The sequence below is a fragment of the Chiloscyllium punctatum genome, chromosome 37 (assembly GCF_047496795.1).
Source record: "Chiloscyllium punctatum isolate Juve2018m chromosome 37, sChiPun1.3, whole genome shotgun sequence".
NCBI classification, from domain to species: domain Eukaryota; kingdom Metazoa; phylum Chordata; class Chondrichthyes; order Orectolobiformes; family Hemiscylliidae; genus Chiloscyllium; species Chiloscyllium punctatum.
The window spans coordinates 5,149,564-5,176,091 of record NC_092775.1 but is presented as its reverse complement, the minus strand read 5'-3'; the positions used below and the strand labels follow the sequence as shown (position 1 = coordinate 5,176,091).

Genomic DNA, 26,528 nt, shown 5'->3' with positions numbered 1-26,528 from the left:
TGGAGTGTATTGACTGAATGGGTCGTGGGGAAAAAAAAAATCAACAGTCGCATTCAAAAGTGAATTTGTGAAATACCTGAAGAAATGGAAGGGCCATGAGAAAGGAAGAGGAGTCATTGGATAGACCTGTCAAAGAGCCAGCATAGACACTACGGGCAAAATGGCCTCCTTTTGTACCATATCATTCTGATTACCATTGGTTAAAGGATTTATGTTGGCCAGGGCTCCAGAGAGAACTGACCTGTTTGTGGAAAAGCAGCGATAGGATCTTTAATATAGTGCCTCAGTTTAACACTTTCTTTGGAGTGTAAGACCTTGGACAGTGCAGCGTTCCGTCAGAACTGAATTGAAATCGCGCCTAGATTATATGCTCATGACCTCAGGAGCAGTCCCTGAACTCACAACCTTCTGACTCAGAAAGGAGTGTGCTACCGACAGAAACTAAGCTGACGGTCATGGCATAATATTTGGAAAGAGAAGGGACCAGGAGTGTTGTGAATAAGAGGATCTACTGCATACGTGTGTTTGTTTGATTCTGGTCTGTTGCCTCATGCACTGGATATCGTAGGGTTGGACAAATTAGATTGTGCATTAGGTGTTTGGATATTGAGGCCAGTTTCCCAATCCTCAGGACATCACCTTAATAGCCAATTCCAGCCACTCATTTCTGTAGCAATAGTGCTCATTGTAAAATGTGTACTTTTATGTGAACAGGGAAGTTTACTGGGCACTGCAGCAAGATAGGACAATATAATTCTGTGTGGTAAATAGGGGATCTGCGTACATTCACACAATTCAAATTTGTTGTGCACCCCTCAAGATACACAGCAGAGGATTTTAATCGTAATATTCTGTACTTCCACTTTACACACTGCATGGCAACCTTCAAGTGTATTCTGTACACCTTATTCATGTGCAGCTCGGCTAAAGGGGCTACCCATGCACGCATTGGAAGAGTATAAAACTGCGTGAGTTAACACTGCAGCATATCAGTGAGTACAGCCATCATGCAGAGGGCTGTGGTTGTTCAGTTGTTAAGTAATTTCAAGGCAGAGATTGATAGTTTTGGGGTTGAAGGAGAATTAAGGAATATTGGGATAGGACAGGAAGATCAGATATGGTCATGATGAATGGCAGAGCAGATTCGAGAGGCTGAATGGCCTATTACTGTTCCTCTTATGTGCCGATGTAGGGTAGAAAGGTAAAGCAATGTTCGTTATTTAATGCCTCAGTATCTAGGGCAGATGTTTATAACAGTTTGATTTTATGCTTTAAAATATACAGTGCGTAACAACCCTATTTAACCCAGCAGTGTATATGACAATAACTGAACACTGCAATCTATAGAGTGACAATGTATAACACTACAGTGTAATGTTTCAGAGTGTAGTTTATCTGCTTGTGACAGCTGTATTTCACACTGCAGTGTTTAGGACAGCATTCTGTGCTGCAATATGTGTAATAATTTAATTTTTGAAATGTAGAAGCAGAGAGTGCGATAAGCAGCATGTGTAGCACTTATTCCTGGAGTTACTGCCATACTTTAGGTACAGCATGCCAGTCTGAAAGCAACTTGGAAATTAAAAGAAACTGTCCCCATGGTGACATGTTAATACTCTTCCAAATTTGAATAAAACAAAACACTGGAATCCAGGCTGAGTCATGGTGGGGTTGCCAATGTACATTGTTGTTGCAATTTGAGGGGTCCAGGACTTACAGTTCGCAGCTGTCTGACTCACTTGGGTCTGAGTGCAGGTATCTAATGTGGTGCCATCATGATACACCACCAGGCAAGCAATCCAGAGGCAAGGTCAATGCTCCAGGGAGACTGGGTCAAATCCCACAGTCGCCAACTGGAATCTAATTTCAATTGATGAAAATCTGAAATAAAATGCTCGTGCCCATGACAATGACGATCTGTTTTTATTCACTTGTCGGACGTGAGCTGGCCAGCATTTATTGCCCCGTCCCTAGATCCCCGTGAGAAGGTGGGGAGAACTGCCTTCTTTAACTGCTGCAGTCCATGTGCTGTTGATAGACCCACAATGAGCTTGGGGAGGGAATTCCATGATTTTAACCCAGTGAGCTGAAGGAACAGCAATATATTTCCAAGTCAGGATGGTGAGTGGCTTGGAAGGGATTTGCAGGGGCCTGGTGTTCCTGTGTATCTACTGCCCTTTTCCTGCAAGGTGGAAGTGGTTGTGGGTTTGGAGAGTGCTGTCTTAGCAGCTTTGGTGCATTTCTCCGGTGAATCTTGTAGACATTACACATCGCTGCTCCTGAGCATCGGTGGTGGATGGAATGGATCTTTTTGGATGTGGGGCCAATCAAGCAGGAGCTGCTTTGTCCTAGATCGTGTCAAGTTTCTTAGTGTTGTTGGGGCTGCCCCATCCACGCAAGTGGGGAGTATTCCATCACACTCGTCATTGTTGCAAAAACCCATCGGTTCACTAACGTCCTTTAGGGAAGGAAATCTGCTATCCTTACCTGGTTTGGCCTCCACGTGACTCCAGAACCACAGCAATATGTTTGACTTGTAACTGCCCTCTGAAATGGTCTTAGCGTGCTGTTCTGTTCAAGGGCAGTTAGTGTTGGGAAACAGAAAGCTGGTCTGGCCAGCAATATTGATGCCGTATAAGGATACCAGATTCAGTGGAAACCTGGAGGTTTTGTCAACTAATGTGCCCCCAATCTCCAGCCTTTGGCTGACCAACAGATCCATCCTTGCGATACATTGCTTTCCTATGCCAACTGGCTAGCAAAAAGGACTCATTACCCAAAGGGATGATTTTTGACTGTCTGCCAAATGGCTTTTCTTTACCCCATTTTCAATATTTTTATATCAACATGGGAAATGTACAAAGAAAATGATCCAATCTCCAATTTTTGTTTTCAATGTCCCTGCAATTTGTCTTCAGGGTTTTGCACAATGTCCTGGGCATCGATCTTTCTCGTAAACTCCAGGCCAGTTCTGGAGGATTACATCCCAAACATCCTGTGAAAGAATAAAGGAAAAGAATCAGCTGGAGGATTGAAACTCCTGATGGTTCAGCTCAGGTGGCAGATGTTAAAGATTGCAGCTTGCAAGGAAGGTGATTGCCCAGATATTGCTGCTTTTTATTGAAAACGGTGGCAGAGAAGGGAGAAGGAGAAATGGCTGCACTCAGGGAGTGGGGAGCCTGTGGAATTCTCTGTCACAGAAAGTGGTTGAGGCCAAAACATTGAACGGCTTCAAGAGGCGATAGATATAGTCCTTAGGGCTAATGGTATCAAAGAGTATACAGGGGAGAAAGTGGGAGCAAGATACTGATTTGAATGATCAGCCATGATCATGTTGAATAGTGGAGCAGGCTTGAAGGGCTGAATGGCCTCTCTCTGCCTCAAGCACAGACACCCCCTCCCCCTTCACAGGTCTCAATGAGGAATCACAAACGTTTTCAAGCCTTAAAATAGGGTGACAGTGGATAAATGTTTGCAAAGTATTAGATAAGTTACTCATCCTCAAATACACTTCCAAGTCCCTGTTTAGATTTATCAGCGTAACTTCCAACAGTGGTGCATCCTCGTTTCTGACAACTCTGAGTGGGGAGACAAAAATCCCTTCCCCTCCAGTTCATTTGACAATGGTTTTGACCTTGTCATCAGTGATCAGAGTAACTTGAGAGGAAGAGTGTTCTCCCCACAGGTCACGGACCTCATAATCCAACAGTATCCATCTCCTCATCCGGAATGTGAACAACAATCTAGGTTTGTTCAATATGTGGCATCAGTGTATGACACTATGATCTTTTGTTCTAAATTCTGTGTCCTATGATCTCTCTCCACTTGCTACCTGATGGAGGAGCAGTGTTCCAAAAGGTAGGGCTTCCAAATAAACCTGTTGGAGTATAATCTGGTGTCATGTGCTTTTTAATTTTGTCCACCCCAGTCTAACACTGGCACCTCCACATCATATCTGAGCAAAGTCAAGGGAGTGTGGATATTGGATTCCACAAACCTTGGGAAGATCACTCTGAGTGTGTCCAGTATTTTCCATTGAGAGCCCCTGCAGCCATCAGGGCTGAGATTGCAGGCTGCACTTTTCAAAACGTATTCTCCTCCAGTTCAGAGAGGCAAAACCCCAGTATTAATCCCGTGTTTTTCTGCCTGAATGAGCTAAAAGAGAAAGGCTTACATTTAACATAAGCAAGTGTTTTACAACTGATGTGGTCAGAGTATTGAATATCGGAATTGGGTGTTGGCTGTACAGAGCATTGGTTAGGCCACTGTTGGAATATTGCGTACAATTCTGGTCTCCTTCCTATCAGAAGGATGTAGTGAAACTTGAAAGGATTCAGAAAAGATTTATAAGGATGTTGCCAGGGTTGTAGGATTTGAGCTATAGGGAGAGGCTGAATAGGCTGGGGCTGTTTTCCCTGGAGCGTCGGAGGCTGAGGGGTGACGTTATAGAGATTTATAAAATCATGAGGGGCATGGATAGGGTAAATAGACAAGGTCTTTTCCCTGGGGTGGGGGGAGTCCAGAACTAGAGGGCATAGGTTTAAGGTGAGAGGGAAAAGACATAAAAGGGGCCTAAGGGGCAACGTTTTCATGCAGAGGGTGGTACGTGTATGGAATGAGCTGCCAGAGGAAGTAGTGGAGGCTGGTACAATTGCAACATTTAAAAGGCATCTGGATGGGTATATGAATGGGTAGGGTTTAGTGGGACATGGGCCAAGTGCTGGCAAGTGGGACTAGATTACATTAGGATATCTGGTTGGCATGGATGAGTTGGACCGAAGGGTCTGTTTCTGTGCTGTACATCTCTATGATGTGCTATGGTACACTGTCTGTGAGAACTGTACAAGTGTGCTGTGAAATATTGCACAAACTCAATGAAAATCAGTGTAAAACTAACATTATGTTGTCATAAGTGGTATTTTGTGCAACCAAAATTATATCTCCATAAATGTGTGAAAATTAATCAACAATTCAAAATAAAAACATTCTTCACAGGAGTGTGGGAGATTGAAGGGTGACCTTGTAGAGGTTTATACAATCACAAGGGATACTAATAAGGTCGATAAAGTGTGTTGCTGGAAAAAGCACAGAAGGTCAGGCAGCATCTGAGGAGCAGGAGAATTGATGTTTCAGGTTCAACCCTTCAGTCCTGATGAAGGGTTAAGCCCGAAACATCAACTCTTGTGCTCTTCAGAAGTTGCCTGAGCTGCTGTGAGATTTTCAGCATCACACTTTATCGACTCTGACTTCTCCAGCATCATTATTTGGAGACACCAGTGTTGTACAGTAAATTCTGGTTCTTACAATCTTATTCTCCACAATCACCTGATGAATGAGCAGCACTCCGAAAGCTAGTGCTTCCAAATAAACCTGTTGGACTATAACGGGTGGCACGGTGGCACAGTGGTTAGCACTGCTGCCTCACAGAGCCAGAGACCCGGGTTCAATTCCCACCTCAGGCGACTGACTGTGTGGAGTTTGTGTGTTCTCCCCGTGTCTGGGTGCTCCGGTTTCCTCCCACAGTCCAAAGATGTGCAGGTTAGGTGAATTGGCCATGCTAAATTGCCCGTAGTGTTAGGTAAGGGGTGGATGTAGGGGTATGGCTGGGTTGCGCTTCGGCGGGGCGGTGTGGACTTGTTGGGCCGAAGGGCCTGTTTCCACACTGTAAGTAATCTAATCTAAATAACCTGGTGTTGTGTTATTTTTAACTTTCTCCAGCATCTGCAGTTCCTCACTACCTCCTCGGTAAAGATAAGGTGAATGGCAGGTGTCTTTCTCTTAGGGTAGCTGATTTCAAATCAAGGGGCATATTTTTAAGGTGAGAGGAGAAAGATTTTAAAAAGACATAGGGGCAATTGTTTTGCAATGGAGAGTGTTTGGTGTGTGGAATGAACTTTCAGAGGAAGTGGTGGATGTGGGCACAGTTACAATGTTTAAAAGGCATTTAGATACGTATGTGAATATGTAATGGTTAGAGGGATATGGGCCAAGTGCAGGCAATTGGGACTAGTTTAGTCTGGGATTATGGTCAATATTGACTGATTGGACCGAGAGGTCTGTTTCTGTGCTGTTTGATTCTATGACACTATGACTCTCTCGATTTGAAATGCGAACATTCTGGACGTAGGGGACTACAGGATAAAATTGAGATGACGCAATGGTTTTTACTGGCAGACATAGGCTTCCTGCTAACCCAGTAAATGGCAATTTATTTTACATTGCATTTTGCTTTGATTGATTGAATTGCAATTATGGTTTGGTTCAATTAGTTAATAAAAATGTACTTTAAAGAATATTGCTACAAATATGAAATGTCATCAGACTGCTAAACTGAGTGCAGTGTGTGGAACAGACTTAGAACGATGAATAGTCAAAACTAAAATAAAACAAAGAATTGCAGATGCCGGTGATCTGAAACAGCCAAAAACATAATTTGCTAGAGAAACTCAGTAGTTCTGGTGGCATCCGTAGAGAGAAAGCAGAGTTAACTTTGAGTCCAGTGACCTTTGTTCAGAAACAAAATCTGAGGTTGCTGGAAAAGCTCAGCAGGTCAGGCAGCATCTGTGAGGAGAAATCAGAGTTAACGTTTCAGGTCCGGTGAACAGACCTGAAACATTAACTCTCACTCTGATTTCTCTTCATAAATGATGCCAGACCTGCTGAGCTTTTTCTGCAACCTCTGATTTTGTTCCTGAATTACAGCATCTGCAGTTCTTCTGGTTTTTTTTAGTATTTGACCCTTCTTCAGAGCCTCTGAAGAACCTCTTCTGATGATGTGTCACTGGACCCAAAATGTTGTCTCTATTTTTTCCCCACAGATGCTGCCAGTTTTGCTGAGTTGTATCAGTAATTTCTGTTTTAATAGTTACAACTAGTTGAGTTGAGCAGATTTTGAAACTGTGACTATGTTTGGATTTGAAGCTGGTCAGTTTTTTCCACTGGGTTTGAAACATTCTCGAATTTCATCAGTCTTTAGCTTGTTGTATGCACAATGTTGCAAATGTAGTAAGACTGTAACTGCAGTCAATGTAAATAAATGTGATGTTTTTGAGCAATCATTTCAGCTCAGTCAGATGGCTGTGCTATGGAATTATTTGTCCCATTGAAGTGTGCCATGCTACTGAAATGTTTGGGAACCACTGCTGACATGTAGGATCTCAGAAAGAAGTCAGTAGTCCGTATAATTGACACTTGACTAATCTTGTGTACTTTAAAATGGAGCTCCAGCTCATTCATTTGCAAATATTGTTGATTTAATTTAGTTTCCCACTGGTATCCCATGGCACTCTCTCGAAGAGGAGGAGAGCTTTCCTTGATTTGTCCTGACCGATATTTATCCCTCTATCGGAATCCCTGTAAGAGAAGATCCAGTCATTCCCGCATGGCTCTTTGTGGGGTCTTGCAGGGTACAGTCTGGCTGCTGCCTTTCTTGTGGCTATATTTAGAAAGGTATTTCATGCACTGTAGAACACTTTGGGGTGTCAGGTAGTCTTGAAGTTTAAGAATGCCAATCAGTTTTCTTTTCTCAAGGCATTCTGACTACTTTGTCAGCCAATGAGGTGTCTTAGACATGGAGGTACTGTATCTGCAGAGGGTCAAGAAGAGACATCGAAAAGGACAATAGGGATGTGTAATCGATAGCAGTCAAGCCATTGATGCCCACATCCCTGAATGGCTAAGAGAAATTGTTCCTTTATAGAAGCGAGCAGAAAGAGAACATTCAGACATTTGGATCAGTCCGCTGTATTCATAAAGCACAGAAGCAGAAATTAAACTCTTTGGCTCATCAAGACTGCTCTGCCATTCAATCATGGCTGATAAATTTTTCAACCCCATTCTCCTGCCTTTTCCCTGTAACAGTTGAACCCCTTGACAATCAAGAACTTATCTATCCCTATTTAAAAGTACTCAATGACCTGACCTCCACAAACCTCCGTGACAGTGAATTCTACAGATTCACCACTCTCTCACTGAAGAAGGTCCTCCTTATCTCTGTTCACTAGGATCTGATATGCTGTCTTCATTCCACTCTCCCACGCTATCCCTATTCCCAAAAATAGAATAACTTCCTTCTTGAAATATTGGAAGAGTAGCAGGCAATTTGTAAATAGTTAGATTCTGCAAACATCTGCTAAAGTGAACAGATAATCTGTTGACAGAAGGATTAAAAAAAATTACTCATTGATGTTGGTGTCACTGACTGGGCTAGCATTCATTGTCCACTCCTAGTTTGCCTCCAAAGGGATGTTGATACTAGGGGAATTAGAGATAGTAATGGATGTCAAGGGCAGTGGTTAGATTGTCTCTTATTGGAGTTGGTCATTGCCTGGCATTTTTGTGATGTAAATGTTATTTGCCACTGGTAAGCACAAGCCAGGATATTGTCCACATTTTGTTGCATTTGAACACTGACTGCATCAGTATCTTAGTCATGAATGGAGCTAACTCGCATGCAATCTTCAGCAAACAGCTCCACTTGCAACCTTAGGATGGAGGGAAGGTTGATAAAGCAGCTGAAGATAGTTGGGCTTAGGTCACTCCTCTGAGGAACTCCTTTAGCTATGTCCTGGAGCTGAGATGACTGGCCTCCATCCACAACCATCAGCTTATGTACCAGGTATGACTGACCAGTGGAGTTTGCCCGATATCCATTGATTCCAGGTCAGACTCGGGCTCCTTGATGCCACACTCAGTTGAATGCAGCCTCGATGTCAAGGGCTGTCGCTCTCACCTCCCCTCTGGAATTCAGTTTGTTTGACCATGTTTGAACTGAGGCTGTAATGAGATCAGGAGCTGATTAACGCTGGCAGGACCCAAACTGGGCATCACTGAGGAGGTTATTGCTGAGCAGGTGCTGCTTGATAGCGCTGTTGATGACACCTTCCAACTGTCCATGAAACTGCAGAGAGTTTGAAGCAATGCAGCAAGGTTGCTGAGAGGCCAGACAATGCCTTGGTTTAGAATTTCATCTGAAAGGCACAACCTTTGACAGTGAACTCCCTCAGGACCAGAGTGAAATGCCTGGTTAGACTTTGTGCTTAGAGGTAAAAACAATAACTGCAGATGCTGAAAACCAAATACTGGATTAGTGGTGCTGGAAGAGCACAGCAGTTCAGGCAGCATCCAAGGAGCAGCGAAATCGACGTTTCGGGCAAAAGCCCGCAGGTTTGGATCTCCAACCATCTGAGCCTGAAAGAGAGATTGTCTTATACAAAGTTAAAAATCATGCAACACCAGGTTATAGTCCAACAGGTTTAATTGGAAGCACCAGCTTTTGGAACGTCGCTCCTTCATTAACCACCTGACGATGGAGCAGCGCTCCGAGAGCTAGTGTGCTTCCAATTAAACCTGTTGGACTATAACCTGGTGTTGCATGATTTTTAACTTTGTACAATCCCAGTCCAACACTGGCTTCTCCAAATCATGTCTTATTCATGTTTCTGTAGTTCATTATTAATATCCTTTTCCATTTCAGGGGATATCGATACATAGACACTGGGCTGGCCAGAATGGCCTGTTCTTGTACTGTCATTAGTGAGCAGTGTGTGTTGCAGGTGCCTGAACAAGTCTCGATTTTGAGAGACATTTGCAGATTAGGTGTTTGGACTCAGCAGCACCTGGACAGTGATCCTGCTATTCAAGTCTTCTTATTAATAGAACTGCAGATGGCAGGAGTGCATGCAGTTTGACCTGCTGACTGCTTTGATTTCTTTTTAAAGAAAGGAAAAACTGGCATTGCCATTGCACTTTCTGCAAAATCAGGGTTTTACGGAGCTAATCAATACATCGGGAAGCAGAACCTCTGAGGTCAAGGAAACACAAACTCGAACACACATACAAAGTAAGATTCCAGAAAGAATCAATTTTACTGATGCTGGAAATTAGGACAACTTTCTTGCTATTCTTCAACAGGATGATTTAAACCCACTCAAATTTTCACTTCAAAATGAATTATGTTATTAAAATGGCACTGTTTAATCAATGCCTTTAATGTTCTGTCATTTATTTACTGTAAACATATTTGTTCAACACTGTGACCCATCAGTGCAGCATTGACTTACTTGCTCAGCTATGATCCTCGTACCCGCATGATTTTTGTGTTCTTACTAACCAATCTTAACTTGTCAGCAATGATCCACAGTTTAAAAGCAGCTGAATTTGTATCGAAGATTTGAAAGCTCCGAGTATAGCTCTTCAATTCTTTTTTGTCAAAAATAATGTTACACATTCCTTTGCCTCTTCTTAACTAGAAACTTACCAGTGAGTGATTCTGACTGTCAAATAACACAGAATTTCAGCAATTTCGCTCAATGATCTTTGCTCCTTCAAAAGTCTGCTAACCTTGCTACTGACTGGTCCAGTAATCTGGGTCTTCTGTTAAAGTGTGCTTTCTTTTGTGTGAGCTGAGCCAGTGAGCAGTAGAATGCTGTTTGACTGCAGGCAATCAAGCCAGGCCAGCCCAATGTGACTGACTCCTATTGCCCATTCAAAGTGGTCAATCTCAGCTCAAAAGGTATTGCTATTTCTAAGGTGACCCACAGAATTTGGACAACGTTCTGAGAGATACCGATCCCAAACATCTCGGGACCACACTGGGGCATTCTGGGCACCCAACTCACCCTCTCAAACCCACCCACCTGCTACCTCTTTACTCTTATCCAGGTCACCCCTCTCAGATCTCCATCTCCTTAACATTATCCTCTCATCTAACGCACCCCTTCACAACCTTCTATCCTTTCCCTTTACCTCTTCTTTTTCATTCAATTCACCCCCTCGTAGACCTCCATCTCCTCTCCTTTTACCTCCTCATCCAACTCACCCACTTAAAACCCTCCATCTTCTCCTGTTTACCACCACACCAATCCATTGTCGAAATTACCCCTCATACCCATACCCCTTATTCCTGCTTAATTCGTTCCCTCCATTTATCTCATACTCAACTCACCCTCATTTATTACTCAATTCCTTCCTCATCTAATTCTTGCCCTCAACTCTTCACCTAATTTACTCCCTCACTCCTCATGCCCTCATCCTCAATCCTCACCCAACTCACACCCACATCCTCTCAACTAGTTTGCTCCCCCACCATGTCACCCAGTGCACGTCGGCTGCCCTAAACCCAGCTCCCCAACCCACCCCCACACTGAGCTCCCCACCCCCATCATCACCCTGCACTCCCACACTCAACTCCCCTCCCACCCCTACTTCCAGCACCCCAAACCTATCCCCACCACCAACCACACTCCCACACAGCTCCCCTCCTCTGCACCAACAGCCAGCCTTCCTCCTCCACCCCCACTCAGGGCTACCCACCTCCCACATCCAGCTCCCCTCTCACACCCCACTCCCAGTTCCCCAACCCCAACATCCAGCTCCCTTCCTCCACCCCACACTCAACACCCCCTCATACCCACAACCACACCCAGCTCCCCTCCCCCACACCCAGCTCCCCATCCCCCATTTCCAAACCCAGCACCATCCCCCATCCTCTCGCACAACTCCCCTCCCCAATACTCACACCCAGTTCGCCTCCCCCACATCCAACATATGGAAGATGCAGAATGTAGGGAAATAGATGGTGACACCTTGTAAAATGTTTATGTTACAGAGGAGGAAGTGCTGGATGTCTTGAAACACATAAAAGTGGATAAATCCCCAGGACCTGATCAGGTGTCCCCTAGAACTCTGTGGGAAGCTATGGAAGTGATTGCTGGTGAGGTGTCGGAAGAATAGAGGCTGGCTAACGTGGTGCTACTGTTTAAGAAGGGTGGTAAGGGTAAGCCAGGGAATGATAGACCAGTGAGTCTGACATTGGTGGTGGGCAAGTTGTTGGAGGGAATCCTGAGGGACAGGATGTATATGTATTTGGAAAGGCAAGGACTGATTAGGGATAGTCAACATGGAGCATCAGAGGCTGAGGGGTGACCTTATAGATGTTTAAAAAATCATGAGGGGCATGGATAGGATAAATAGCAAGGTCATTTCTCTGGGGTGGGGCATAAGTTTAGGGTGAGAGGGGAAAGATATAAAAGAGATCTAAGGGGCAACTTTTTCATGCAGGGGGTGTATGGAATGAGCTGCCAGAGGAAGTGGAGGAGGCTGGTACAATTGCAACATTTAAAAGGCATCTGGACAGGTATATGAATAGGAAGGATTTGGAGGGATATGGGCCGGGTGCTGGCAGGTGGGACTAGATTGGGTTGGGATATCTGGTCAGCATGGACGGATTGGACTGAAGAGTCTGTTTCCATGCTGTACATTTCTATGACTCCCTTTCCCTCCCCCACCACCCCTCCCAGTACCCTTCTCCCCCACACCCAGCTCCCCTCCCCAACACCTGTTTTCCACACATATTTCATGACTGGAGGAACAAACTGAAGCACTCTCACTTTCTTTTACAATTCACACTGAGTGTGAGCAAGTACTAGGATGGACAATAAAATTGGAGGTGTTATTTTTTTAGGTGATGATGGAAGGAATATACTGTGTACAGTGCCAGGACATACATAAAACTGTGTGGAATATTGAGGGACTGATTGGGCAGTGTAGCTGGCACATCTCTCTGTGTCACAGAAATATTATGGTGCAGAGGGAGACTATGTGGTGCATTGCACCTGCACTGGCTCTTCTAACAAGCATCAATCCCTAGTGTCAGTCTCCTACGCCTACCCCATAAACAGCAATCCCCACTGGAATGCCTCAATTGAACCTGCCTCCACCACACTTCCAGGCAGTGTATTCTACACCATGTATTGCAAATGTCATGGATTTTCAGTACATATTGAGAGTATTACGGAAGGTCACATGTCCATGTTCTTATGCTATGGAGCATGTAACCGCTGAGTTGGCATTGATGGTTTTTCCATGTCTCATGTTGTGGGTGAGAATGGCTCATTCCTCTACTCTCACCAGAGAGAGTGCCCACTCCCACCCATTAACTCGAAACTGCAAGCACTTGGATCATGCAGAGGAACGTTGCATGTGCAATGGGCTTTAACCCTCAACATCAGACTTCCAGCATGGTGTTCATGGCCTGGATTGGAATGAATTGACTACATTTTAATAGTGTCATCTGTGACTCAGTGGGTAGGAGTCTTAACTCAGACAACAGAGTGCTGAATACAAATACACTGCAGTAATGCACTGAGGCTTCATGGGTATCGAGCTGTCCTGTCAGATGGTTATGAAAGATTGCTTGAAATTATTTTGACAGAGTAAGGAAGTTCTCTTTTTGCCAGTTTATTGTTCTTATTACAAACTCTTCTTACAAAAGAAGAGAGATGAACTGAAATAATCAATTTATTTCTACTCCCTCTGTTGCTTGCACTATAATATTCACCATTTCTTTCTTTCTCTCCCTCACTTTCTTTAGCTCTCTTTTTCACAGTTTTTCTTACTTCTTCCTCTGCTCTTTCGTCCTTTGGTTAACAGACTCTTGCTTTCCTTTCTGTTCCCTTTGTTGTTCTGGGTCTTTTGTGCTCTATCTGACTAAAGATGTGAATTACTGTGCTACCCATGGTCCTGATTTCTCTGTATTATCTCAAGTGACATTTAGGTCCTGTTGTAATCAGGACCTTTTAGCCTGTAATCAGCATAATTACACTGAGCTGTTCAATGCAAAGCCTTGCTTGGCTTGTCAATAAAATTATATCAGAGTCCAATCTCTGCACAAAGAGCCTTCAGGCTATCAACTTCACTTTTCTGTCTGACAACTAAAATTATTTTCAAATGAACAATTCACCGATATCAATTGCTGCATGATTTGGAGATGTTTTACACATTATTCGTGCTGGGTACAATTGGGATCTTGCTGTGCATGTGCATAATCTTTAATGCTACAGGATGAGAGGAGAGAGATTTTAAATAGTTTTGAGGGAAATCTTTTACACAGTGTGGTTCGTGTGTGAAATGAACTTCCCGAGCAAGTGGTGGATCCATGTAGTATTACAACATTTAAAAGACATTTGGATGTATCCATGAATAGGAAAGGTTTGGAGAGATATGGGACAGAAGCAGGCAAGTGGGACTAATTTGGTTTAGGATTATGTTCGGTTTGGACTGAAGCATCTATTTCCGTGTTGTATGACTATAACTATAAAGTGGTTAAGAAGGTATATGGATTAATAAAACAAAGAACTGCAGATGCTGGAGATCTGAATCAAACAAGAACTGAAATTCCAGAGAAACTCAACAGGTCTGGCAGCATCTGTGGAGAGAGAAAAACAAAGCTAATATTTAAAGGCCGGTGACTCTTCTTCAGAGCTTCTCTCTGTAGATGTAACCAGACCGTTGAGTTTTCAAGGCATACAACATACTTATCTTTGTCAGTTGTGGTGTAGAATGCAAGAGGTGGAGGTTGTGATGGAGTTGTACAGGACTTTACTTAGGCTACAGCTGGAGTACTGTCAGAAATACGTGATTGCGCTGGAGGGGGTGCAAAGGTGATTCACCAGAGTGTTGTCTGGGCTCAGAGTGTTGCCTGGGCTGGAGTGATTCAGTGATGAAGAGACACGAGATAGACTGCGGCTGCTTTCTTTTGAGAAAGCTAAGCGGGGAGCTGATTAAAATCTATAAAGTTACAAGGGACATAGAGTAGATAAGGATAAAATTTTCCCCTTAGTAGAGGGGTCAGTTACAGCGGGAGCAATTTTAAAGTAAGAAGCAGGAGGTATAGAGGGATTAAGCAAAACCCAAGGCTTTTTATATGTATGTTAGGAGTAAGAGGCTTGCCAGGGAAAGGGTGAGACCTGTTAGAGACCAAAGGGGCAACCTGTGCATGGAACCAGTGGAGTGAGTGAGGTCGTAAATGAATGCTTCTCATGGATTCACAGAGGAGAAAGATGTCATAGCTGGAGATTTCAATTGGGCTGGTGAGATTCTAGAACAATAAGATAAGAGCCCATGTGTTGGGGGCAAGGTGCTGCATGAATATGGGGAGTGGCTGATAGAAGACAGAGAGTTGGGATAAAAGGGTCATTTTCAGGATGGCAGCTGGTGACTTGTGGTGTTCTTCAGGGGCTCATGTTGAGACCGCAAGTCTTTGTGCTCTACATTAACAATCTGGATGAAGGAACTGAGAGCATTGTTGCTATGTTTGCAGTTGACACAAAGATAGGTGGAAGGCAGGTAGTGCTGAGGAAGCAGGGAGGCTGCAGAGGACTCGGACAGGCTGGGAGAGGGGGCAAAGAAGTCGCAGATGGAGTCCAACGTGCGAGAGTGTAGGAAGAATAGAGGCACACACTACATTCCAAATGGGGAAAGGCCCGGGAAATCTGAAGCTCAAAAAGGACTTGGGAATCTGAGTTCAGGATTCTCTTAAAGTTAACATGCAGGTTCAGTTGGCAGTTAGGACGACAAGTGCAATATTAGCATTAATTTCAAGGAGGCCAGAATACAAGAGCAAAGATGTACTGCTGAGGCTGTGTAAGGTTCTGGTCAAGCTGTACTTGGAATATTGTGAGCAGTTTTGGGTCCCGTATCTAAGGAAGGATGTGCTGGTGTCGCAGAAGATCCAGAGGAGATTCAGAAGAATGACCCCGGGGATCATTTCATATGAGGAATGGTTAAGGACTCTGGGTGTGGACTTGATGGAGTTTAGAAGGTTGAGGGGAGATCTGATTGAAACTTAGAATACTGAGAGGTCTGAATAGAGTGGACATGGAGGAGATGTTTCCAGTGGTAGGAGAGACTAGGATCCGAAGGCAAAACCTTGGAAGGACAGGATGTCCTTTAGAACTGAGATGAGCAAGAATTATTTAGGCGGAGGTTGGTGAATTTGCTGGAGAGGACTGTGGAGGCCAGGTTATTGACTGTATTTAAGACAGAGATAGGTTCTTGATTGGTAAGAGGATCAGGGAGCAGACAGGAGAATGGGGTTGAGAAACATATCAGCCATGATCAAAAGGTGAAGCAGACTCAATGGACCAATTAGCCTAATTCTGCTTTTACATCTTTTGATCTTTTTATCCTAAAATCCAGTACTACTTCTCTCTTCACTGACTATCATTTCCTCTGTGTGACAAGACCTGATCAATTCAAAGCATTAAAACGTGGATCCTTCTGTTCCCTTGGCTCTGTAATAATGCCGTATCCAGCTATTAGAATTTATTTTTCATAAACGAATTGACATAATTACTGTGAGTCACTTGGAAACAGAAAATGCTGAACAATAATGACTGACATTTCATGAGCCATTTTTATTATTGGGAATTTTTATATATTAAGTGGAGTGTAAGTGAATGTTGATAAATATTTTGGAATCCAACAGCTCTGAGTCAAGGAAAGTTGCCACATATTACAATTATATGACTCTTTGCAGAATGTGCGTTTTGTTTCTAACCAACAGTATAGTGCCTCAGATACATACAAACCGAGATAAAATAATGTTCTGGTGATCAGAGAGTCCAGAACCGGCGGTGGGGTGGGGGTCACAGGATAAGGATACAGGGTAGGCCACTTAGGACTGAGATGAGGAGGAATGTTTTCACCCAGAGACTGGGGGAGCCTGTGGAATTCTCTGCCACAGAAAGTACTTGAGGCCGAAACATTGAATATTTTCAAGAAGGAGTCAGATATAGGTTTTAGGGCTAAATGATTCACAGGATATGAGGTATAAGCAGGAACAGGGGACTGAGTTGGATAATCAGCCATGATCATATTGAATTGTGGAGCAGGCTTGAAGGGCTAAATGGCCTACTCCTGTCCCCATTTTTGATATTTCTTAAAGAGTATCATTCATTCAATTTACTTTTTGCCATCCTAGGAACCAGTGATATTGGGTCTGTTGGTGGATGAGAGCAACTAATCTCTATCAATGATTCCATAATAAACTGACAAGGAAGGTGAGGGGAATATGACATAGCCTACAGTGACTATTCCCTACAGGATGCCCTGGTCCACTCCTTCTTCACTCCCAATACCTCTCCACAGCTCCACGGTACCTTCCCCTGCAACCGCTGAAGGTGTAACACCTGCCCACATCCCTCCTCCCTCCTCAGTATCCAAGGGCCCAAACACACCTTCCAGGTGAAGCAGCACTCCCCACAATCTAGTCACTGCATTCGCTGCTCCCAATGTGGTCTCCTCTACATTGGGGAAATGAAGCGCAGACTGGGTGACCGCTTTGCAGAACTCTAACGTTCTGCCTGCGAAAATGACCCTGAGCTTCCAGTTGCCTGCCACTTTAAAAGCCCACCCTGTTCCCCGGCCAACATCTCTGTCTCAGACTCGCTGTAGTGCTCCAGTGAAGCTCAGCACAAGCTGGAAGAACAACACCTCATCTTTCAACTTGGTACCTTGCAGCCTTCAGGCATCAACAATGATTTGAACAATTTCAGAACATGAACACACTTGTCACCTTCCCCCTACACCTCCAGGTCCTGTTCTGAATTGGTGTCAACCCATTTTTGACTATTCACAATTCTCATTTGCACCCATTCAGCATTTACCTCCCTCACAGCCTATCATGCCCTGTTCTTCACTGTCTTTCTGGGCCACGTCTCCATGTTCTCTATTCACTCTTCCCCCAACACCACCCTCCATCATCAACATAAATACCATAATTTCCCAACTGCTTTCAGTTCTGACAAAAGGTTAACTGTGCTTCCATCTCTTCAGATGCTACCAGACCTGCTGAGTTTCTCCAGTACTTAGTTTATGTTTCAGATTTCCAGCATCTGCAGTTCTTTCTTTTGTTACCTCAACTTAACTCACATTGTTTGCCTGAATTCAAATCAGGGACATGTGACTGTACAGAGCACCTGCAAACAACAGGTACATGGGATCATTGGGAGGATTCAAACTAATCACCACTGAGCTCACCCTCTGCCAATTGGAAATATGTGGCCGTTCCGTCAGTGTGACTGGATCAAAATCCTGGAGCTCCTCATAACCTCTAGTAGTCAGACTAGGAATGAGAATGGATTTTCCTTATTATTCTCCTTATACCAAGAACCCTAGGGTAATGCTGGAAATAGTATTGAATCAGTTACATTCAGAATTTAACATTTCCATTCATACACTAGTGCTTTGGGATATATTCAAGGTGTCATCGCAGACATGACAGCACTTTGTCAGGGTGGCAGAGGCCTTGTTCATGGGCCCAAAGGCTGGCGACAGGAGGGTGGAGCGTAACTGTTTGTGAAAGCCCAGTTTCTTTATTTGGCTGAGCAGGGATAAGCCCATTATCTTTGATGATCCCACCCTTTCAATGAGGGTGAGATGCTTGACGCTCCAGAACTGCTAGCCTGTCAGTGGACTGGGAACTGAATGGTCTCTGCATTCCCACTGATTGAATCATTTCTTGTGGGAAATTCCTGACCAGGGCATTTTCCATTCTGTTTGTGAATCCCTCCTCGCAGGATTCATTCTGGGAAGGTCAGCTTGGGAAGCAGGATGTGAAGCACATAATCCTGCAGGACAGGATTCTGGCGCAATGTGACCAATTAGTTGCTTTATTTTTGTGCTTTAAGCCAGTAAAGCTGCCTGCTCATTAAGAAACAAGACTGAGTTATCTCTGGGCTGTGAGACTCTGCACATAAGGCTGTTGGCTCCTTAGTAAAGTAAAGTTCATCAACTCCTAATGTACTGTAATGCTAATAGGATCATTGAGTCATAGAGCATGGAAACAGACCCTTCGGTCTAATCAGTCTATGCTGAACATAACCCCAAAATAAACTAGTTCCACCTGCCTGCTCCTGGCCCATATTCCTTCAAATCTTTCTTATTCATGTATCTATCCAAATGGCTTTTAAATGTTGTAATTATACCCACATCTACCACTTCCTCAGGAAGTTCATTTCACATGTGAACCACCCTGAGTGAAAATAAATTACCTCATGTCTTTTTAAAATCTCCCTCCTCTCACCTTAAAAAATGTGCCCCCTAGTTTAGAAATCTCCCATCCGAGGGAAAAGACAACAACCCATTAATGCTATCTATACCTCTCATTATTTTATAAACTTGGATCAGGCCTCCATTAACGCTATCTATACCTCTCAACCTCCTTTGCTCCAGTTTAAAAAAAAGTCCCAGCCTTTCTTTATAGCTCAAGTCTTCCAAACCTGGCAACGTCCTGGTAAATCTCCAGCTTGATCATATCCTTCCTGCAACAGGACAACCAGAACTGGACAGTGTTCCAGAAGAGGCTTCACCAATGTCCTATACAATCTCAACATGACTTCCCAATACTCTAAGGATTGAGCAATGAAGGCAAATTTGCTAAATGCCCTTTTAACCACCTTGTCTGTATGTGAAGCTAACTTTAGAGAATTATGTACTTGCACCCCTCGGTCCCTCTGTTCTACAACACTATCCAAGACCCTACCATTAATTATATAAATCCTACCCTTGTTTATTTTACCAAAATGCAATATCTTGCATTTATCCAGATTGAACTCCATCTGCCATTTTTCAGTCCATTGACTCATTTGATCAGGACGCCTTTGTAATCTTAGAGAATCTTCTGCACTGTCTACAATGTCACCAATTTTGGTGTCGTCCACAAACTTACTAACCGTGCCTTCTATATTCTTATCCAAATCATTTATATAAATTACTAACAAAAGCGGATTAGAACTGATCCCTTTGGAACACCATTGGTGACAGTTCTATAGTCTGAAAAGCAGCCTTCTACCACCACTGTCTGTCTCCTGCTGTGAAGCCAATTATGTATCCAATTGGCAAGCACCCCCTGAATCCCATGTGACCTAACTTGATTAATTAGTCTACCATGTGGATCGTTGTCAAAGCCTTTACTAAAATCCAAATAAACAACATCTACTGCTCTGCTATCGTCAACCTTTTTGGTAACTTTCTCAAAAAAACTCAATCAAGTTTGTGAGACATGAATTTCCTTGCACAAAACCATGCTGACTATCCTTCATCAATTTTTGCTTCTCAATGTCCATAAAACCTATCTTTTATAATCATCTCCAACAATTTAGCCACAACCAAGGTGACCTGCTTTCTCCTTACACCTTTTCTTAAACAAATGTACAACATTAGCCACCTTCCAGTCATCAGGCACCTCACCCCTAGTTATAGATGATGCAGATATTTCTGTAAGAGGTCTCATAATTTCCTCCCTTACTTCCCACACATTCTGGGGTACTTCTGACGAAGCTGCTCCTTTAGTAAAGTTATGTTGTCTTTGGTTTGTTTCCCAAAGGTGTCATAAAAGCAGCGATTCTGAAAAAGTCTACATTTGAAGGGTTTTAAGACCAACTTGATTATGGCTAACAGGTACTGCCTCAGGCAAAAGGCTTTTAAGTTTCAAAAAAGAAACACTTGCACAATGAAAGGGGAGCAGCCAGTTCTCCCAGCTCAGCTTTTCTCTGGTTTGGTTTGGTCTGGCTGTTCACTGAAAGCAGGCAGTCAGTTGTGAAGCTGCTGGACCCGAGAGAAGCAGGACCATGCTGACCCTCCCTGTCTCCGACTTCTCTCCTGTCAGACCCTGGGTTTGATTTTACCTTTTGTGCCAAGGAGTGTTTATGGGGATTGTTGCAAGTATTTGGAACAGCATCATTAAATCTGTTGGGTTTTTGAATAGGTTAAGTTATTCAGTATTCTGTTCTCTTGTGTGTTTCAATCTTGTAAATAAATTCTGTTTTGTTTGAAACGAAGTGATTGGGCGAGCTTCATCCCTCGTGGAATATCCACGTTCCACCTACTTAAAACACCCGAACCGAGTTAGGGTCTGGGCTACTTTCTTGAAATATTTTGAGGAGGTCTGGCCTGGTTGATAACATACAATAGATCAGGTCCCAGAGATTTTATGCTTTCTAACATGTCCTGAACCTCCTCATTCTATAATGTAAACTGTTTTTAAAACTTCAAAATTTATTTCTCTGCATTCTCTAGACTCCATTTCATTCTCCATAGTAAAAACTGATGCAAAATATTCATTTAATATCTTACCCATCTCTTGGAGTTCAACACAAAGATGATGTCCTTCATCTTTAAGCTCCTTTATTTATATCGGTATGTAGTCGCTAGGATACCCATCTCTCTAGTTTGGTGTCAAAGACCTTTATCTTTGCAAAGTCATTCAAAACTGAGGTCATCTCACTCACTGATGTTAGAATCATGTGGTCAGGTACATTGTCTTTAACTGACATGGATCTTACTGTATCTTATAGATGGAGATGGCCGTAAACTACGAGGTGCAATCCAACGCAGCACAGAGACAGGACTTGCGGTGGAGATGCCGAGCAGGACTGTACGTCAAGCCAGCCATGAGTCCATTGAAGAAAGCATGAATAGCTATGGCTCTGAAGGGAAGTAAGTGGTGACAGGTTTGGGTGTGCCCAGCTTGGGTCTAAGGGCTCTGACGTGGCAGGAATGGGGAATGTGAAGAATTAACAAATGTGGCATTTTATGTTGCATTCTCATTCCTAAGAAAGTGGGAGGGTTGGAGATTGAAACAGAGATTAGTGCAGAAGAGAATTGGATGAAGTGTAAATCAAGCAGGAGATTCCCGTGTTCCTGGAACTCATTTCAATCCCAGTCAGCTCAATATTTGCAAACTCCTCTTTCTCAATGCATTTCTGGAACAGAATGTACAGACCAGATCTAAAGGGAATCTGTTAGTCTAATTGATAGGCCCATTTCCTAAATCTTGACTATAAAATCTTGTGTAGTAATTATGTTTCACTTTGTCCTTGCTCTAGTTTTTCACTGTTCATCAGTTGACAAACTTCCAGATTCCCACAAAAATCATAAATTAATGGCCAGGCGATTTGCTGCTCCAGCAAACTTTCCCCAAAATTGGCGAGGGATCATCCAAACTAGCGACTTTTAAAAAATTTGTTTTGGGAAATGGCCATTTCAGCAAGGTCAAGATTTATTGCCCATCCCTAGTTGCCCTAGAGAAGGTAGCACTGAGTTGCCTTCTTGAACCACTGTTTTCTGAACATAGGTACATCCACCCAAAGGGTGTTCCAAGATTTGGAGCCAGTGACATTAAAGGAACAGTGATACTGTTCCACATCAGCATGTAGAGTGGCTTGGAGGGGATCTTGCAGAGGTTGGAGTTCCTGTGCATCTGCTGCCCTTGTTGTTCTAGATGGAAGTGGTCATGGGTTGGAACATATTGTCTAAGGAGCTTTGATGATTTGTAGAGTCATACAGTACAGAGGAGGCCCTATGCCCATTGAATCTGTTCTACCAAAAGTATGCTGTTACCTACAGCAGTCCCACTTTGCAGTCTATAGCCTGGAATGTTCTGATAAAGGTTGTGAAGGCTTCCCGCCTCAACTGTCCTCCGAGGCAGTGCATTCCGAATCCTGCCCACGCTCTGGGTGAATTTCTGCAGTGCATCTGGTAGATGTATGCACTGGTGCTGCTGAGTATCATTGGGAAATGAGTGCAAGTTGAAATTTTGTGGATATGGCGCTAAACATGCTGCTTTGTCTTGGATAGTGTCAAGCTTCTTGAGTGTTGTTGAAGCTGCACCCATCCAGGCAAGTGGAGAATATTCCAACACACTCCTGACTTGTTCCTTTGTCAATGGTGCACAGACTTTGGGGAGTCAGGCAGTGAGTTACTAGCCTGTTCCTAGCAGGATTCCTCTGAACTTTGGCTAAGTTTCTGGTCACTGTTAATCTTCAGGCTATTACTGATGATGTAGGTAATTGCTCCATCCAGACTCCAATACCATCTCCTTCCTAGCCTTGCCCTCTGTTACTTGCCTGGTTGCCTGTATTTCACTGAAAGGGTTATTGGCGAACAGAGAGGAGATGGAAGCTCAGGTAATGTCTTTCCTTTGTCTGGCTTCCCTAAGTATTGACACCAGAGCTGAATGCAGAATATACCCCATCCCTTCTCAATCTTCTAATAATCAGGCTCAGTCTATCTAATCTCTCCTTATATGACAGGTCTGCCATCCAAGCAACCTTGTTGCACACTCTCTATGGCCAGTGTGTCTTTTCTTAGGGACTCAGTACTTCATGTGTGATCTCACCAGGGCATTGTGCTGCATCGATCTAATCAGGATCGGACTACCTTGGATCTCTATATAACGCAAGTTTAGCCAATGATCTCAGACTGAAGGATTTCTCCCAGGAGCAGTCACCATATTGTGCAGAATTGAACATTCAGTTTGAGTGTGAGAAACCTGGTTCGAAAAGGCTGTGCTAAACATAAATAAGGGTAATTCCATAGGGATTAAAAATGTGTTGCTGGAAAAGCGCAGCAGGTCAGGCAGCATCAAAGGAGAAGGAGAATCGACGTTTCGGGCTTATGCCCGAAACGTCAATTCTCCTTCTCCTTTGATGCTGCCTGACCTGCTGCGCTTTTCCAGCAACATATTTTTAAGCTCTGATCTCCAGCATCTGCAGTCCTCACTTTCTCCTAATTCCATAGGGATGAAGGATAAATTGGATGGAGTGAACTGGAAAAGGAGTTTAGCAGAAAAGATGGTTGAGGAACAACTCAGACTTTCAAGAAAATACTTCATGGCTCACAACAAAATGTCCCACTGAGGAAGAAAGATTTTAGGAAGGGAATAAACCAACCATGATTAACCAGGGACATCAGGAAACTATCCAATTAGAAGAAAAAGAACATACAATGTCTAGTATCAACAGAAGAGATAACAAGTTCTTAGATAACAAGAAGGTTTATTGCGTGATGACAATAAGTCCAACCACATTTAGTTCGGATGCTGGCTCAGACATTAAGGAGCTGCTCTCTCTGAAAGTTAAAGGACAAGTCCTTGTAGTCACCCACACACTGATGGGACATCAGCAGACTGGATGGAGTTACAGTAACATGAACATTAACCCCTTCAGAACCTTTGCATTAACCAGCTGTATAAATGTGTTAGAGTGTAAATAAAAGAGATGTGCAGAACACTACCAGAGTTCAATCAGCATCACTGTTAGATAGAGGCTAGTCTTCCTAATGTAGACCAAGCCACAAGTTCCCAAAGAAACAGCTATATATTTGAGTTGTCTTTATGCGGTACACAAATCTCTTAGTGCCCCTCTCCATCTCACCATTATTAGTTTAATCTTTGATTCCTTTAAAATCATATAGCTGTGTATGTTCCATTCACGGATGACCCCTTGTATCTAGAAAACGCAGAAACTAGGAGTCAGAAGAGGCCATTCAGCCCTTTAAGCCTACTCTAACATTCAATATGATCATGGCTGATCCTCTAGATCAGCATCATACTCCTGCTTTCTCTCCACACCCCTTGATGCCATTAAACGTTTCTAAAAAGATCAATCTCCACAGCCATCCATTCCGCAGCCTCTGAGTGAAGTAGTGTTTCCTCATCTCAGTCTGGAATGGCTTCCAGGAGTTTGTGAGACAGTGACTCATGGTTCCGGAGTCAAATCCCTGCACCAGGTCTTGGTCCAAATATTGTTAAAAGATCTGAATTCCAGAGGTGAAATGGAGTTGTTGCCCTTGTCATCAAGGCTGCATTTGGCTGACTCTGACTTCGAGGGGCCTAAGTTGAGAGTGTGGTGCTGGAAAAGCACAGCAGATCAGGCAGCATCCGAGGAGCAGGAGAATCGATGTTTCAGGTGTATGCCTTTCGTCAGTATTCAGCTTCACAATCAGTGACCTTCCCTCCATTGCTGAAGTCAGCTGTTCCCCAATGATTGTGCAGTGTTCAGCAATCCTCATGTACTGAAGCTGTCCATGTCCAAATATTGCAAGGCATGGACAATATCAAGGCTAGGACAGAAAACTGGCAGGTAACATTCACACCACACAAGTGCCAGGCAATGACCATTTCCAACATGAAAGAATTTATTTACCTCCCCTTCATGTTTAATGGCATCACCATCACTGAATCCTCAATATCAACATCCTGGAGGTAACCATTGATTAGAAACTGAATTGGACTAGCCACGTAAATACTGCAGCCGCATAAATACTACAGCTGGTCAGAACTCAGGCATCCGAAGCACGTAACTGCCTCTGCAGGGTGCTATTGATGCTGGTGCTATTGGCTGCTTCAATGTTGTTGATGTTAGGACACCTTTATGAGTGGCACGGTGGTTCAGTGGTTAGCACTGCTGCCTCACAGCACCAGGTTCAATTCCTGCATTGGATGACAGTCTGTGTGGAGTTTGCACATTCTCCCCGTGTCTATGTGGGTTCCCTCTGGGTGCTCAAGTTTCCTCCCACAATCCAAAAGATATGCTGGCCAGGTGAATTCGCCATGTTAAATTGCCGAAAGTGTAAGGTGCGTTAGTCAGGGGTAAATGTAGGGTAGGGGAATGGGTCTGGGTGGGTACTCTTTGGTCGGTGTGAACTTGTTGGGCCGAGCAGTCTGATTTCATACTGTAGGGAAACTAATCAAAACCTGTCCCAAGCACTGAGGATGTCACCTAGACAGGGGATGAAACGTCTGCAACACAAATTCCCAACTCGGTGAACAGAACCACAACAACGAGCGCCCGAGCTACAAACCTTCTCACCAACTTTGAAAACCTGTCCTCCCAGCTGATGTGGAAAATCATTCCCAAACAAATTTGCAAGTTCTTCTCAAGAGTCTTGAGCTGGTGTCTGTACATAGTTCCCGTTTCAGAGCCATATCAAAGAGTCGGAACACTGACTGCCTTATACACAAGGATCTTGGTATCAGTATGGATGTCATTGTCATCGAAGACTCTCATCCTTAGGCACCCAGCTCTAGGAAGGTACTCAAATGGGGGGGTGGACAAAGGAAATTCAAAGATTCCCTGAAGATTTCCCTCACGAAATGCCACATAGATGTCAATGCGTGGGAGACCCTCATTCAGGAGGAACTGACTTTGATGAAATTCCTGTATGGAGGCACCCAATTCTTTGGGAGCAGTCGCGATCGAGAGGAAGTATAGAAAAGCATCTGGAGGTAGGAATGACAATGTCTTGAGGCCAAGGACCAATCCCGCCTCCTGGATGCACCTGCCCAATGTGTGGATAGGAGATGGGGCTCTAGGATCAGGCTCATCAGCTACACAAGGCCCCACAGAACCCAGGACTAGTGACACAGAATTTTTAGATTGACATTCTCCACAGTGAGTGACAATCTGAACAGTAAGTGATTGCTAACAATGACAAAAGTAGGTCAGGATTTAAGAACCCCACAGCAAGTAACTCACTTCCTGACTCCCCAAAGCCTCTCTGCCACCTACAAGACACAAGTCAGGAGTTTGATTGAATACTCCCCATTTCTCTGGATTGGTGCAGTTCCAACACTCAAGAAGCTTGACACCATCTCAGATAATGAAGCCCACTTGATTTGAACCACATCCACAAAAATATACTCACTCCACCACTGAATCATAGTACTGGCAGTGTATATATTCACAATGAAACTCTCTGCTGGAGATACTAAGGGAAGGTAATGGCCTACTGGTATTATCGCTGGACTGTTAATGCAGAGGCTCAGGTAATATTCTGGGGACTTGGGTTCGACTGCCACTGTGGGGGATTCAGTGTGAAAAGATAAAATCTGGAAATAAGAGACAGTCAGGGCACAGGGGTTAGTGTAGTGGTGGCCATCACTGAGGAGAAGGTGCTGAGGAAGC

The 26,528-nt window shown here is 43.8% G+C and overlaps 1 protein-coding gene across 1 annotated transcript in view; it reads left to right on the top strand.

Moving 5' to 3' along the window:
- Positions 1-26,528, top strand: part of rims4 (regulating synaptic membrane exocytosis 4) — a 123,711-nt gene that overhangs the window by 38,976 nt on the left and 58,207 nt on the right. The window contains exon 2 of the mRNA XM_072556151.1: positions 21,138-21,279. Coding sequence (XP_072412252.1) covers positions 21,138-21,279 — 142 coding nt within the window. The remainder of the gene's footprint in view (positions 1-21,137; positions 21,280-26,528) is intronic.